Consider the following 15,236-nt stretch of genomic DNA (forward strand, 5'->3'; position numbering starts at 1 on the left):
TGACAAAAAGTTTCTTGATTGTGTGAGACCAACCCTAGAGCGTTTCCTGAGTCTGATGATACATCTCTTCCCAAGCCTAAGATGAAGCCGGCCGCTGGGTGTGAGTGCGGATGCGAGGTGCGTAGAGGGTGCTGGTAGGTAGGTATCTAGTATCGGTGTCTGGTGGAGTAATCTGCGCGAGATGGGATACACGGGTTAGTAAAAGGAACAAAAGGACGACGGCAAGGGAAAAAAGAGAATGGAGAGTGCAAAGAGGGAAGCCTACCCTTTGGACTGACGACGAGACCGCGGCCCTTTTTGGCGCCGCGGTAGACCGTCTCGATGATGTCTATGAGTTCTTGTTTGTCTTCCAGCACCCAGTTGAGCTATTGGGAGAAGCGTCGAGAGTGTTAGCTGCTGCTGAGGTGGCGCGTCGCGGGGAGGATGGGTGGGGGTTTGCGTACCTTGTTGTTGTTACCCGTTCCGAAATCAACCATCATGTGTTTATTCCGGAAGAAGAACATGATTGTGCAGGGGTCGTAGAGTTCGTACACTGCCAGGAAGACGAATGTTAGCACCTAGGCGTTCTAGAAAGTCGTTGTTGTGTGTATTTCCGTAGGTTGGTGTTCTTTTTTCGAGGTAGTGGTGGAGTTGGTGGAAAAGGAGACAAGACGTACTCTGGTTGAAGTCGGGCACCTGGTCGATGTCGCAGACGTAGATGGAGGCAAAGTTCTTGACGCGGTCCGAGATGCGGTAGAGGACTTCGTCTTGTTTCATGCAGTCGCGGTCTGCGTCTCTTCCGAAGCGGATCTGTTGTTGCGAAGAGGAGATTTGTTAGTCGGGCGGTTCAGCGCGTGTGTAGAGAGTACGACGGTGTCTGGTAGTGAGGACTTACGACGACGAGGCGCTCTTCTTCGGAGAGGATGGCTTGGTCGACGTGCCAGCCGCTGTTGAGATGGGGGATGACGATGGAACCCATTGTGAAGGTGTGTGTGTTGTGTGTATGTGAGCGGCGTGTTGCGATTGTTTCGAGGGCGCGTTGGAGGGTTGCGTGGGTACGGAAGGCTTCGGTATTGTCGTGGGATGGTCGCGATGGAATCGTTTGGTTTTCTCGAAACTGGCGGGGGAAGTTTGTTTGGACATGGACTTCCAGCAACTGGTCGGCGAAATGTCATTGCGGGTCCCCCCTGCTAAGGTACCCCCAATCCGCCCCTCCAGATCCCCGCGCTAAACCTGAAAAGAAAAAGAGACAAGAGCGGTCTACACGGCAGAACTTTTTATTTCTTGGATGGTATCCACCACTGTATTCCGCGTGGAGGATTTCTTGGGAAAGATGCAGTGGACGAGTCCGCTCACTTAGGACAACCCTCTTTTGTTGTGTTTTTTTTTTCCTTCCAATTCTCAGACAAGATACCCAAAAATGCCTAAACGTCCATCGCGTGGAGGATTTGAGGGCGCAGATGCGACGCGGAAGAGGCAAAAAGTCGTGCATGAGGCGCCGACTTTTGAAGAGGTTGCTTCTGCGCGGCATCTGCAGCAGCTTTTGACCTTTGAGCAGGACCAGAAGCGAGCGCGGCATGGTAAGCGCATTCTCTAAATTGACATACCAGTCAATCGGGCCACAAGACTGACGTTTTTATCTCTCAACTAGGCATCCAATCCCTCAAAGTCTTTCTCGACGGCTTCAATTCCGGCACTGGCGACAACGACGCCCGCTTCGCCCTCCTCAGAGAGTACCTCGAGGCCTCCCGGCCGCGCGACAGCACCGGCGACGACGCCGTCTACCTCTCCGACGTGATGGAGACCTGGTCCTATGGCGCGCAGGTCAACAACGAGGCCATGATGTCCGCTGTGCCCGCCGTGCTGGCCCTCCTCCTTCAGGTCGTTTCGCAGTCCCTCCAGCTCCTGCCCCACGCCCTCGACATTGCCCGTACACTGCTGCAGGAGCGCCAGCTGAAGCTCATTGCAAAGTGCCTCTCGGCGCCCAAGGGCAGCGGCTACGTCATATCGCCGACGCTGCGGCTGATGCGCGAGCTCGTGACGCTAGACGGCGGCACGCTTGCGAGGAGGGTCTTTCGAGCGCGGGACCACACATTTGCGAGCTTTGCGAGGAACTTGGAGATCCGGCACCTCGGTGCGGATGGCGAGAGGGGGGGTGGCGTGGTGGAGGACCCGTCCAAGCCGTCGGTGCGGACGAATGCTATCAAGCTGTTCTTGGGCTGCCTCAAGTTCTTGCCGTCGGAGGCCAAGAAGGAGCTGCTGATGCTCAAGGAGGTGTTTTCACACCTGACCTTCTTGATCAAGGACGACCCGCCATTCTTGATCGTCGAGCTGCTGGCTGCGCTGAAGAAGAGCGTGCTCTTGGACGAGAAGCTGCCTCGCGAGGTCAAGTTCAGGACGTTCAACACAAAGACTCTGGATCGGCTGGCGGGGCTGTACACGTACAGACACGATGTCGAGGGAGACGACCAGCCCTCGGTCAGGGAGTCTGTTCACGAGTTCTTGCTTTACACCTGCACGACACCGGGAGCGGGCGTGCTGTACTCTGGAACGGGGTTATACCCCAAGGAGCTCGAGGACGAGGCGGCGCAGGACGTCAAGAGCTTGGACGACTACGCCCTGGAGCGCGTAGCGTGGATGGACAAGTACAAGGACGACATCGCCGTCGCAAACTTTGTGCTCTCCGAATTTATTCAAAAGCTGCGTCCGTGGTCGAGCTTGAAGCACAGCGAGCTCATCGTCGCCATCTTCCAATCGGCGCCCGAGTTGGTCGCCAGTTACTTTATCAACAACAAGTCATTTACATTCGAGCCGAAACTCTCCATGACGTGGATCGGGTACGCCGCGTTCCTCTTCAACACGGTCAACCTCCCGCTGCCGCCGTACTATGGTCCCACGACGGGCTACCGCCGCGTGCCCCCGCCGACGTCTATCCTCCTCGACAACATACTGCCGCTCCCGCTCAAACAGCGCGACCTGGTAAGGTGTCTGTCGTCAAAGTCCACCCTGGTCTCCTTCTTTGCCGTCCGGATCCTCGTCCTTGCTCTCCAGAAGCTCCAGGTCGCGTTGAAGATGCACCGTGAGGCGGCCGAGTCCTCAAAGTCCACCTGGGAGACGGCGAGCCGCAAGCTCATTGACGAGTTTTGCCAAAAGATTCCCGATATGAAGGAGGTGACAAAATGCTATAAGGCAATGGCGGAGGAGAATGTCCTTCAGCGCGAGGCGGCCAGCAGGCTGCTTCTGCTGTATTACGAGGTCATTCCGCAGGTGGCGCTGCGTGCCAACTTTGACGTCTCGCCGTTCCTGGTCAACTCGCTTACGCGCCTCGACAGTCGCGCGGACGAGCCGCAGAACCAGGCGCTTGCTCTTATGGAGTTGGAGAACTTGATTGCCATCGCCGGATACTCGCCCGGTATGAGGTGGTTTGCCAAGACGGAGGGTCTCGCGGCGTCGCCGTTTGTCGCGCTGCTCAAGTTCTACGTCGAGGCCGCCCAGGAACGACCAAAGCTGAAGGAGGTGCTCGAGTCCGTCGCTGTGCAGCACCAGCTGGTGTTGCAAAAGACCGGCCTCGTCCCTCTCCTCTGCGCCGCGCGGGAGTTGAAGAAGAGCGGCAAGTCGAGGAATCTGGATCTCATCTGGGAGTTTGTCGATAACTGTGCTGGAAGATGCGCCGCCTCGCCCCTGAAGTACGTGGATCTGATGCAGGAAAGTGCAACCCAAGGCGGTGACGAGGTGTTCGCCAGCTTGCTCTTGGCCACTATGACTGAGCAGCTGTCTTTTGTTGCCGACAAGGCCACCGATAAGAAGGACCTGGAGCTTCTGTCCAAGTTCCTTACGGTGCTCCTGAGTTGCGCGCAAACTAAGGGGGAGACCAAGGCCGTTATCAGTGCTTTTGCCAAGAAGATGACTGAGGTCTTGGGAGACCGCGCCTCGGCCGTTATCCCAAAGACTGACAAGGCTTTTCTCAATGGCGAGGCTGGGGATGAGGCTACCGTGGCGGACGATGCTGGCTCCCAACTGCAGAGGCAAAAAACGAGCGCCAATGACGAAGAGATGGATAGGCATTCGCTAGAGGTTATCCTCGACGTCTCTTACGAGCTTGACGACGACAACTCTGCCCTTCTGAAGTGGAACTCTAAATCAGTAGAGGACCTCGTCGACGAGGGCTACGCCGCGGCGCTCATCCGCTTGCTCTGGTCAGAGCACGGTAGTATCCGCCAAGAAGCCCTCACCAACATCCTCAAGATGGCAGCCAAGTTCAAGGAGTCCAACTACGAAGAAAAGGACCAAATCTGGCTCCTCCTTTCGGAGCTGGCAGAATCCTCCCGCGCCCTCGTGACCCGCGGCCCCGTCGCCTCGCCCCTCGTCTCCTTCGCCATCGCCTCACTCGAGGTCCTCAAGAACCCGCTGCACTGCCTCTACGCCAAGGTAAACAGCTTCCTCACGCGCGGTCCTGTGTGGCAGCACGACAAGGTGCCCCTCGCGCACGACATCCTCCACGGCGCGCCGTCCGAGGACGATCGGTACTATACCGAGGTGAGCTGGCTGCTGGCGTACCTGCTGGACGGCCTGCGGACGCCGGCGGACCTGGCTGTGTACCATCAGAAGAAGTGGTTCGAGAAGATTTTCGCGCTGGCGGGGAACCCGTATATGCGGGCGAACCTGAGGACGAGGATCTTGAGGATCTTGTGGAGGGCGACGTGTATCGAGGGCGGGAGCACGACGCTGGCGACGAGGTTTGGGATTGTTAGTTGGTTGGAGGTGCAGGAGGCCCGGTGTGGCGGGGGCAGCGGCAGCGGTGGTGGTGTCGAAAAGGTTGATGCTGATACCAGGGAGACGAAGCGTTTGTACCGGGCTCTGAGGAGACGGGTGTGGGAGACTTGTGATCAGGAGAGGGTTGGGGAATGGAGTCGGAAGGGCGTTCCCTTGGGTTTGGAGGGTTGAAGACGAAAGGAAGAGAGGTTCAAAAAAGTAAAACAGGATGGCGCTGGTTTAGAACCACGTAATGTACAAATCGAGAAAGGAGAAAAAAATGGGAGTCGGGTGAGGGACAGTTGGAATATACTCCACATCAGTGTGTGTACATATCACAACACATATTTCAAACTGGCTGTTGAGCTGAATTATGGTGATGTTTGATTGTACGTCGTTGGGTGATGCTAGGACTCGGATGGCGTGAGCTCACGGGGTGGGAATCAGCAAGGGATTGAGCGTAAAAACTGCCATGAACCGCCACAAGATGGGGGCAAAGGCTCAGGAATCCAAACTATGTAGCATGGCTAGGAAACGCGCAAGCACCCTGGGTTATTAACGATTGCTTGTCTGGAGGACATGATCATACACCCACCCGCATATTGAACACATGGTAAAAATGGCGGGAGGGCATGCCTCAACGCTCAAGTAATCTCTATTGCAAAGCAACAAGAAAAGGGATCTCTGATTATGAAATAGTCATTTAAAAAGAGTTAAAGTGAGAATTCGGGGAAACTGAATACAAATGGCTCTTTATTTTATCTTGAAAGAATCGAAGCGGATGTCCGTCTTATAAAGAGCCTAAAAACTTTTTTTCCCTTTTTTTGCGATATGCCAGAGTACCAGGATCCATCATTCAAAGGGCTCTCTGGAACATCAAATATGCTTTGTATATTTTCTAGTGGTCGTCAGATTCCGACTGCGACTACTAGTGCTTATGTCTCTTACTCCTCTTGGAGTGTATGTGATGTTCGATTTGGTTATTCATCATTTGGCTACTGGACTAGGGTAGTAGGAAGACAGCACTAGTCCGCAAAGCCTTGAGGTACTTGGTTTAGGTAGACTGATGTTTGGACAACGTCTCGTCAGGGGAAACTTTTGATTTAGGTTGTTATATGTATGATTCAAGTATAGAGAAGACGGAATTGTTGTCGATACGTAGGTCTACTGTCTATTTCTATAACCTCGTCTCTCACATATACCCGTCAACATAATCTCCGAACGAATGTGTAGCATCGTTCGTAGACGGCATGCAGTCCAATCACTGTTGATGGCTTCACTGCAACTCCTCCTCGCACCTTTTACACCCACACTCGAACCCCCAATTCCTCTTCAACGTCGAAACCCTCTTCTCCCTCGACCACTTCTTCTCCTCCCCTCCCAAATACGTGATACACATCTCCTCTCCCTTGTCGATATCCCGCCCCGCCCGAAACTCCCACACCCTCCCCTCCCTCTTCTTCTCGATATTCGGCCCGCACGAGTGGTTCCAGTAGCTCGCGGCGGGCCAGCACCCGTAGCCAAACAGCTCGGACCCTTCGTCCTCGAGGGACCGGATGCCGAACGCGTTATGGTTGTCGCGCGAGGAGATGAGGAACAGGGACTCGGGCGTAACGAGAGAGAGCAGAGGCAAGGGGAGGACGGCGAGCAGCTGCAGGTAGGTGGCGGTGAAGGCGTGCAGGTCGGCCGTGTTGATGTAGGGCGTCGAGTCCACGGCGAGGGATAGGACGTGCTCCCAGCGTTTGGGGTGGTTGTACAGCGCCACGAGGCTGCCGACGCAAAAGTTCATGACGTCTGGCTCGATGGGCTGCTGGAGGGCCTTTTGGAGGGCTTTGCGGTGTTGCTTAGTGATGGGCACGCCGTTGTTGCTGCCGTTGTCTGCCGGAGATTCCGCCGTTCGTAGTGTGCGAATCAGCTCTGCCTGCCCCTTTGTCGCCTGCCACGCCTGTGTGATCTCCTCGGCTGCGGGCTTGGGCTTGGTGATGTCCACCATCTCGTCTCTCGCCTTACCGCCGCCGCTGTTGCTGCCCCCGTTGTTCTTCTTCTTGTTGACCAGCGTACTCACCTCGGTCCAAGCCTGGACACCTACCTCGCCAGTCTCGCGCCGCCACGTTTCCCGACAGTCACCGGAGCAAAAGGCGAAGCCGACAGTCTGGTCACGGATGGGCAGGTCTCTGCCGTAGTCGTACGCAAAACACTGTCCGCAGACCTCGCGCCTGTACTCCCGCAGGAGGACGGAGAGCGTGAGGTCGTCGGAGCGCCAGAGCAAGGTGCCGGCGGCGACGTCGCGTGTGGCGAATACGGCGCGGCCGGCTGTGGGCGTGTCACGGATCTCAAAGAGGGAGGAGACGGGGCAGCCTGAGACGAAGGGCTTGTCGTCAGAGGCGCCCTTCACTGCCATAGACGAGGGAGCGGACGAGATGGAGGACGGTCTCGAGAGACTCGAGGCTGGGTAACTCGTCAGTAGAGTCTCAGTGTCGCTATCGACATGGTTCATCGTGGGTGGTTGCATGTTCATCGTGAGCTGAGTTCTTCGTGTGAGAGTCGTGATAGGGCTCAGTCTCGTTTTTTGTGATCTTGAGCTTTGTATAGTGTTTTTCTTGTTTTCTGTTTAGAAATCGCCTGCGTCGCTTTGAGCTTAGACAAGTGAGTGGTTGTAAGCAGTCAAGGCTCCTCGGAGGAGTTTATGAAGTGATAGCAAGTTGTGAACTGGATGTCGATGTTCAACTTTGTAAAGAGTGTATACTACTGATGGAATTATGATTTTGAGTAATAGCCATGCTGTAGTTTTAGTCTTTTGAAGGTAAACTTTTGGAGCCAAGAGGGGTTGAATATGAGATCAAAGAGGGAAAAATAAAGAAGAAAAAAACAGTCCCATGAGGTAGGCGGCAGAGGGGTGAAGCTTTTAAATGTCGTGGGTGGGCCCGACCCTTAGACCCCTAGATTGACAAGTTCGGACTAGTGTGAGGCGATTTAATCTAAAGATAAGCGAATGACAGCGAGAACGTGTTGCATGCGGACGGGGGAAAACAAGTCTCCTACCCTTTCGAGGGTTTTGCTTGGATGAAGTTGCAAATGGGCGAACTGCAGTGAGGAACCCAAGAGGCGGTGAAGTGGTTGTAAGTGAACACCAAGAAATAGCTACAAGCTCGCGAGATTATGTGTGTCTCACAGGAACCACTAATGCCACAACAGATGAAGTGAAGATGGAATTCCCACAAGTAGCTTGAAACCAGATGGAATAGGAGAATTAAGATTGGGACTAGGCTCGAAAAGAGGAGGGAATGAGTTCCGTTCAGTCGTGAAACCGTGTGTCTTTTCCCGCTTTTGCTGGCCCAGGGACTCGACCTTTTGTGAGAAGAATTGTGTAGACGCTGATAGGCTGGGCCATACTTGGCTCTCAAGTGTTCAACTTTGTAACTTGCCATGGCATCCACCGGCATATTCCGAAAACTGCCTGGATTGATGTGCTCGGTGAGTTGGTCGCGCAAGTCGTGATATGGAAGGCTCGATGGACAGGAAATGTCCAAAGTTCCAAGACGGAGGATGTAACGCTGAATGTTAAGGTAAGCAGCATTCAGATCTCGGTTAAGCTCTAGGAAGGAGATGGTGGGGCGGAAGTGTGCGATTGTTTCCCCCATCTCTCAGAGAGAAGGAGGTACGTACCTGCAACTTGGACAGTCTCCTGGTCCGGGCTTTTTTAAGGTCGAGAATCCCACAGCATGGGCCTTTGGAGGCAGGCCATTTGAACAAGCAGCCGAGAAACATGGACATGCCTTTGTACATGTGAGTCGGTCGAGTAGAGCTTCGAGTCTCTATTGCTTTAGACACCATAAAGAGATGTCGAGTTTATGTTCAATACCTTGGCCAATGGTGTTACACTCTAAGCGAGTTATTACGCAGTAATAGTATGGCTCGGTGGAGGGAGTTACCTAAGGTGAACAAATAGGTTGACCTAAGGTGAGTCCAGGTACAGGGGTGAGGGGTTGGTTGCATTTGACTCTTTGCCTCGAGTTGGCAGGGGCCAGGAGAACCTGGAAGGGAAGCAGGCACGCCGCACGCCTACGCCGCACGCAGCAAGGAGGGGAAAGTAAGAGAGGTGAAGCGCCAAGGGTAGGCACGAATACGTACCTGATTTCTGACTCCAATGCTCCTTCCATGAGATGGAACTTGGAGGTCTTTGACAAGTTGACGTGCCTGCCTCCCTCTTCAGAGTAGATACATCAATAGGTACTTACCTTATCACACAGCCGACAGGCGACAGGTACATTTCTCAGAAGCCTCGGACGGGAGGTGGGTGGAAATGTAGAAATGGTGGAAGGTGACGGGAGGGACACGCTTGACGGTGACCCGGCACAGCTGCCCCGACGCTGCGCTGGTCACCTTACCTTACCTACCTTACGTAGTAAGACACTACCCCACACGACGGATCACCCCCCACGACGGATCACCTAATTCGGACGATTTTCTAGACTTCGACTTTTCAACCTTATAATTACGAATTTAATTATTAATAGCATAACGCTACTAAATCTAAAATTCTAAATATATACTAATAAATTAAGCTTTTTTTATACTATTTATAAGTATTAGGACTATAATTAAGTACTATAGGCGAGCCTTAGCCTCCCTCTTTACCCTTATAATAGCCTTAATTCGTATAAATTACTTATTTAGATCCTAACGTACTTTTACCCTCGTAATTAGCTTATATAATTATACTTAAGCTTTTAATAACTTAATAACTAATTAGGTATTAGCTAGGGCTACGTTTTAAATATCTAATTACTTATTTATTTTATTAAATATTAACTTATAAGTAATAAAATTAAAATTAACCTCGCCCTTACTTCGTACTTAGAGCTTTTAGTACCTCCTAAAATCTCCCGACTTTTTAAAAATAATAATATTATAATCTTAGGGTATTTTAAGTATTTTTAAAAATAAGGGCTCTTATAGTAATACTTATAAAACGTTTATAAGCTGCGCTATAATAATAAATTTATTAAATAGGGGCTACTATATATTAATAAAGTATAGCCCTATTACTTTCTAATTAGTATATATATTTTACTTTATAAGCGCTTATACTCGGGCTTAAAAATAATAATAAAAAAAGTTCTATTTCTTAATTAGTACTAAGTTAAGCTAGAGGCCGTAATTTATAAACTTATTATAATAATATATCTTAAGTAATAAAAATACTAAGATATTTAAGGGCTACGTAATATAGCTAGAATATAGTAATAAATAATATAAATAAATATCTTTAAAATAATATTATTATATAAAATCGTTAGAGATATAACTACCGTATTTATTAATAATAAGTAAATACTTAGATAAGAGTTTTTTAGCCTCTATTTCTATTTATAAAATAAATATTTTAACTAGCTATTTTAACCTAATTATATTTAAAATCTACTTATTTATAAAGGACGTAAAGCTCTATAAAATATAATTTAATATTTTTATAAAAAACTACTATTACTATACGGTCTACCCTTTAAAGATTATTAATAATAAGAAGTACTAGCTACTTATAAAAATATACTTAAGTATAGAGGTCTAAGTACGGTCTCCTAGCGTTTAAATATAAATAGATTTCTTTTTAAACTTACCTAGTACTAAATAGTCCTTATTACTCCCCTTTATTAATCCTATCTCGTTTATATTTTAATAAAGGGATATTAAGATCTTATAAATATCTAAGAGTATTAAGATTTTTTAAAAAGCTTATATAACGTTAATAATAATAAACTTAATATACTTAGAATCTATATAATAGGCCCGTAGTATTAAGAATATAGGATTCTTATATAAGAACTTATCTAGCTACTTCTTTCTAAATAAGCGCTAGTTACTACTTTATTAAAAAATATATATTACGAACTCTCTAACTTAGGTATAAGTTAAAACGAACCCTAACTAGCCTTATAAAATTACTTAGTAAGTAAGGGATTGTTCTTAGTATTTACTAAGCTTCTAATAATCCTCCTTCGATTTCTTAACTATTATAGTACTTCGTAACCGGTTTAAGAGGGTAATATAGGGGATTCCTTAGTTTATAGTAGCTTTTTAGATTAACTTATTAAAACCGACGTCGTATTATACGTTTTTAACGTATTCTTCTATATATTTAAATATAGCAAATCTACTAGTAATTTTAGTATAATTTTCGCAATTTTTTTTAATTATTTATTACTTACGTATTATAATAGTAGTAGTGTTAAAGGAGGGAAAAAATCGTCCGAATTAGGTGATCCGTCGTAGGGGGTGATCCGTCGTGTGGGGTGGTGTCTTACCTACAGACTGAGAAGAGGTATACGGCGAGCAGCGTGGTGAGGTGGGGAGTGGAGTGCTTGGCTGCTAGTGGAAGCAGGTAGACCTGGGCACCTGAGCACCTGAGCGAGCACCTCCTCCACCAGGTTTCGTCCCAAGTGCCAAAACCTCCTTTGACCACCTGCACCGTCTCTATTCGTACCACCTACCTACCCAGCTACCTTACCTTACCTTTACACGCCCTGACAGTTCGCTGCCGAAATTCGCCCATCACAATAATCTCTCACTCCGCATCAGATATTGCATCACTCTGAACCATCAAAACACCAAACCATCATACCCTCTTCGCCTTGCCTGTCCTTGATTGCCAGCCTCGTCGCATCAAGCTGCCCAACCACTGCCAGCGCCCTCGACGCAGTACGCAGTAGTGCAGCCCGATCGGAGCCAGTCCTACGGATACTCCGTATTCCGTACAGACACTCCCGTCCTGTCTGTCCCATCTCCTACCATCTTCCATTCTGACTGGACCATCAACTGCGACCGGCACCGACCGCCGACCGACCGAATCGACTTGACCTTCCTCGACATCACCATAACCACCACAACCCACCCCCCTCTTCACCCCTGTGACGTACAAAGAACCATCGCAACAACGGCATCGACGAACACAACCTCAACCTTAGGCGCCAAACACCGCACCACCTACTAGTACTACAGCACCGCATCCATCTCCTCTCCAACTGGCGAAGCAACCTACCTGCCTCCGACGACAGCTCCTCCCTTCCTTCTGTCGACCGAATCATCGACATCTGTTCATGCAAACATCACCATCGCCACACCATCAATAGCCTTCCTACCTGTCTTCGGATGCGCTTTGCATCTTCCTGCTGCTATGGCACTCCAGTATTCAGCAGAGGTCCTCATTCACCTGCGAGAATCACCACTATGCATCAAACCATCTGCTTTACCGCCCGCTGAAGAATGGATGGGGTATGCCGTCACCATATCCCTCAGACAAAACTACCTCTTTTTCTAACTCTTTCTTCCAGACCACCTCCCGATAACAATCGAACCCAGACCAACGTCACCAAACCCACTACTGACAGAAGAAGCCACGATAATCCCTTGCTTGATCAGACGAATCGTCGCCCTGGCGTTGACCGCCACGTCTCGCGAAACAGCGCCAGTATGTCTCCACCTCGGTGTCTCCTCATTTCCCTCGCCCCTTGAGCAATCTCAACTGACCCAAACTTCAATTGCAGACCCCGAAGACATTATTCTCGGACCTCCTCGAACCGCCTTCGCCTCTGCGACCCTCCGCAATGGCAAACCTTTTGACAATGACAAGGGCCTCAAGGACGCTGACTCGCCCAGTCGCTTCAATTTCCGCAATCGCAATGGTGACACCCCAGAAGGCGACCGCTTCCGCGATTCGAGAAACACAAACTTTGGTCGTCGTCGCGGCGACGGTGACCCACAGGATCAGGAGGGATGGAGTACAGTGAAGCCGCGCAAGAGCTTCGGGCACGAGGGCGCCGAGCGCTTCCAAGGTCGCATGGGCGCTGGTGGTGGTGATAGGCTTCCCAATGAGCGCCGCCCCCGTGATCGCGACGACCGTGAGGGCCCTAGAGACCGTACCCACCGCACCTTCGACCATCACGACAAGGAGCATGACCACGAGGAAGCTGAGCCGCGACCCCGCAATGGCCTTAGCAGGGGCAAGTCGGAGCCCTGGTTCAAGAATGACAACAGCACCGCCAGTAACAATACCAACAGTGCCAACACTCCTGAGAAGCCTCCGTTGACGGCTCGCGAGCGCATTGACCGGGCCAAGAGCTGGAGAGACCGCAACCGGGAGGCTGAGCCCGTCGAAGAAAAGAGCACTGGCAGGAACTATGAGCGTCGCTGGGAGCGCGGCGAACATAGACAGGAGCGAGAGCCCGAATGGTTCGATGAACCTGCCGGAGAAAAGGCAGGAGGCCACACCGAAGAGGATTTCAAGAAATTCATGGAAAGTATGAAGGCGAGTCGCAACGGTCCTGCCGAGGACAAGGCGCCAGCTGCCGCAGTCGAGGCTGCAATCAAAGCCGAGCAGCCAGCTGTTGCTTCCGCACCCGCTGTGGAGATTGGCCCCGACCAATTCTTCCTCAAGTTCGCTTCTACTGCTGGCTTGGACGTCAGCTCACCGAGCGAGCCCAAGAGAGAGACTCCTTCCAAGTCTAAGACAGGCGGTGGCAAGTCCTCTCGGTTCACCTCATTCTTCAATGCCCCTCAAGATGACCCCACCCAACGAATGAAGACGGAGCCTTCAACACCCATGGCAGGCCTTCCTTTCGGTGGCCCTGATCTATCTGGGCCGGCTCCCGACAATGAGAAGCAAGCCTTCCAAGCATTGCTCATGAAGCTGCAGCGTTCAAATCTTCAATCAGCCACGCCGCCTGCTTCGCAACCATTCCAGGAACCTCCCCCGCCTGCTCGCGAGCATGCTCCTTCCAGCTCCGTCGCGTCGCCCGAGCCATTCCAACAGTATGGCGGCGAGCGCAGAGAGGACCCCCGCCCTCGCATGCCGCAGGGATCCATGTCCATGTCAGATATTCTTGCCCCGCGTGCAACGATGCCTCACCAGCAGCAGCCGCCTGCTGCTCGTCAAGACCAACTGCTCCAAGAGCTAGTTGGGCAACGCCACCAGGCTTCAAGCCAGGGGTCCGGCCGAATGGAACCAAACCAAGGCCGCAACATGAGCAACACCGAGTTCTTGATGAACTTGATGAGGAACCAGCCCGAGCCCCCACGAACGGAACAGCAACTCCTCATGCGCATGCCGCAACCCCAGCGCGCCGCTCAGATCCCGCATGCTCCAGACCGCGAGCCCGACTTCCAGCAGGGACTTCCGCAGGGCGGCCGTGGTTCTCAGCGCCAACTGCGTGGCCAAGGCCCGCCTGGCTTTATGGATGAGGGTTTCCATCACACTGAGCCAGAAGCGCGCATGCAACCCACGCAGATTTTGCAACGTCCTCCCCCGCCTCCCGGTTTGGATCAAATGAACCCCAACTGGATTCAGCAGGGTGGCGGCGGTCCTCCCATGCCCCCTCAGCAGAGATCCATCATTCCGCCTCCTGGTCTCGCTGGTGGTCCTGGCCGCAATCACCCAATGGCCGCTATGTTCCCCCCGAACTTCCCTCCCGGAGCCTTCCCTCCCCCTGAGGCCATGGCAGGTCCCCCGCCACGCAACATGCCTCCTCCCCCGGGTTTCTTCGGTGGACCGCCTCCCGGATTTATCCCTCCTCCCGGAATGCCTGGCTTCCCTGGTCCGGGCGGACCCGATGGTCATGGCTTCCCCTTTGACGGACGCATGCCTCCCGGCGCCGCTCAGGCGTTCCGGAGACAGTAAACTACCCACATCATGGAACTACCATCGGCCTCTTTAGTAGAGGCTATACTTCCGTAGCATTTCTACTGCTACATTTACCTTGTTCGAGTCTCATCACCAAATGTTCAGATGTGTGTCTTTGAAAAGGGCATGTTATGAAACACCATAAACGTAAATGTCGGTATAACGACATATTGCTTGTCGGATTTGCTGAACTAGCACCCAATCACTCATCCTCGAATACTAGGTTTCTCCTCAAATGTGGGAGGAGCCCAGTCTATCAGCTTCGCATAGGCGAGGCACCGCCTCAACTACCTCGATGAGGTTACACGTTTATGCGATACGTTTCCTATGCTTATGAGCGGAGGGAACCCACAACTAAGCAGACATCTTTATTTTGGCTCGGGCCCACAACGGAAGGGCTCTGTATCCTCTCAGAAGACAAGGTCTCTAGGCGATGGTACAATCAAGAGCAGAAAACAAGGGTGGCGAGTTTCTGAGGAAGGGGGGAGTGGGATAGGATATCCCTCATGTTACCTTTAGTCTACCGCGGTGGACACGAATGAAATGAAATGGATGTTGGTTTTCCTGGCTTCCAAAAAGCTGTGCCTTGCTACCATGGTGAAATATGGTGATGTGATTTGTGCATTCCCTGATGATTGCTTGAACGGTCAATTCATGTCAACTGTCTTAATGAGAAAGAGACAGTCTTTCACTCCATCAACGATATTATTATAATCCACGAGACGGTTTCTGTCAATTGGAATACGCGAAAAAGATCTGTCGATGATACTCGTTGAGTTTTGTGTGATTTGGTTCCACGATAGATCCAGAGTACATATATACATAGACC

General features: G+C 51.2%; 4 protein-coding genes across 4 annotated transcripts; 2 read left to right on the top strand and 2 right to left on the bottom strand.

The window, feature by feature from the left end:
• Positions 1-76: 76 nt before the first annotated feature.
• Positions 77-958, bottom strand: CCOS01_09870 (thioredoxin-like protein 4A; the record flags this gene model as incomplete). Its single annotated transcript, XM_060458027.1, has 5 exons — positions 77-159; positions 266-365; positions 444-532; positions 657-789; positions 875-958. The coding sequence occupies 5 exons, from the start codon at positions 956-958 to the stop codon at positions 77-79; spliced, it is 489 nt and encodes a 162-aa protein (XP_060311192.1).
• Positions 959-1,399: 441 nt separating this feature from the next.
• On the top strand, positions 1,400-4,923 carry CCOS01_09871 (ribosome biogenesis protein Urb1; the record flags this gene model as incomplete). The annotated part of the gene is made up of 2 exons (XM_060458028.1): positions 1,400-1,559; positions 1,631-4,923. 2 exons carry the CDS (start codon positions 1,400-1,402, stop codon positions 4,921-4,923), a joined length of 3,453 nt encoding a protein of 1,150 aa, XP_060311193.1.
• A 1,084-nt stretch (positions 4,924-6,007) lies between these two features.
• Positions 6,008-7,249, bottom strand: CCOS01_09872 (uncharacterized protein; the record flags this gene model as incomplete). The annotated part of the gene is made up of 1 exon (XM_060458029.1): positions 6,008-7,249. The coding sequence occupies one exon, from the start codon at positions 7,247-7,249 to the stop codon at positions 6,008-6,010; it is 1,242 nt and encodes a 413-aa protein (XP_060311194.1).
• A 4,170-nt stretch (positions 7,250-11,419) lies between these two features.
• On the top strand, positions 11,420-14,404 carry CCOS01_09873 (uncharacterized protein; the record flags this gene model as incomplete). Its single annotated transcript, XM_060458030.1, has 4 exons — positions 11,420-11,644; positions 11,723-12,003; positions 12,063-12,199; positions 12,276-14,404. Coding segments are annotated over 4 exons (2,772 nt in total), but the record flags the coding sequence as incomplete, so codon positions are not given.
• Positions 14,405-15,236: the final 832 nt, after the last annotated feature.

Source organism: Colletotrichum costaricense (assembly GCF_030867565.1).
Source record: "Colletotrichum costaricense strain IMI 309622 chromosome Unknown Scaffold_10.1, whole genome shotgun sequence".
NCBI classification, from domain to species: Eukaryota; Fungi; Ascomycota; class Sordariomycetes; order Glomerellales; family Glomerellaceae; genus Colletotrichum; species Colletotrichum costaricense.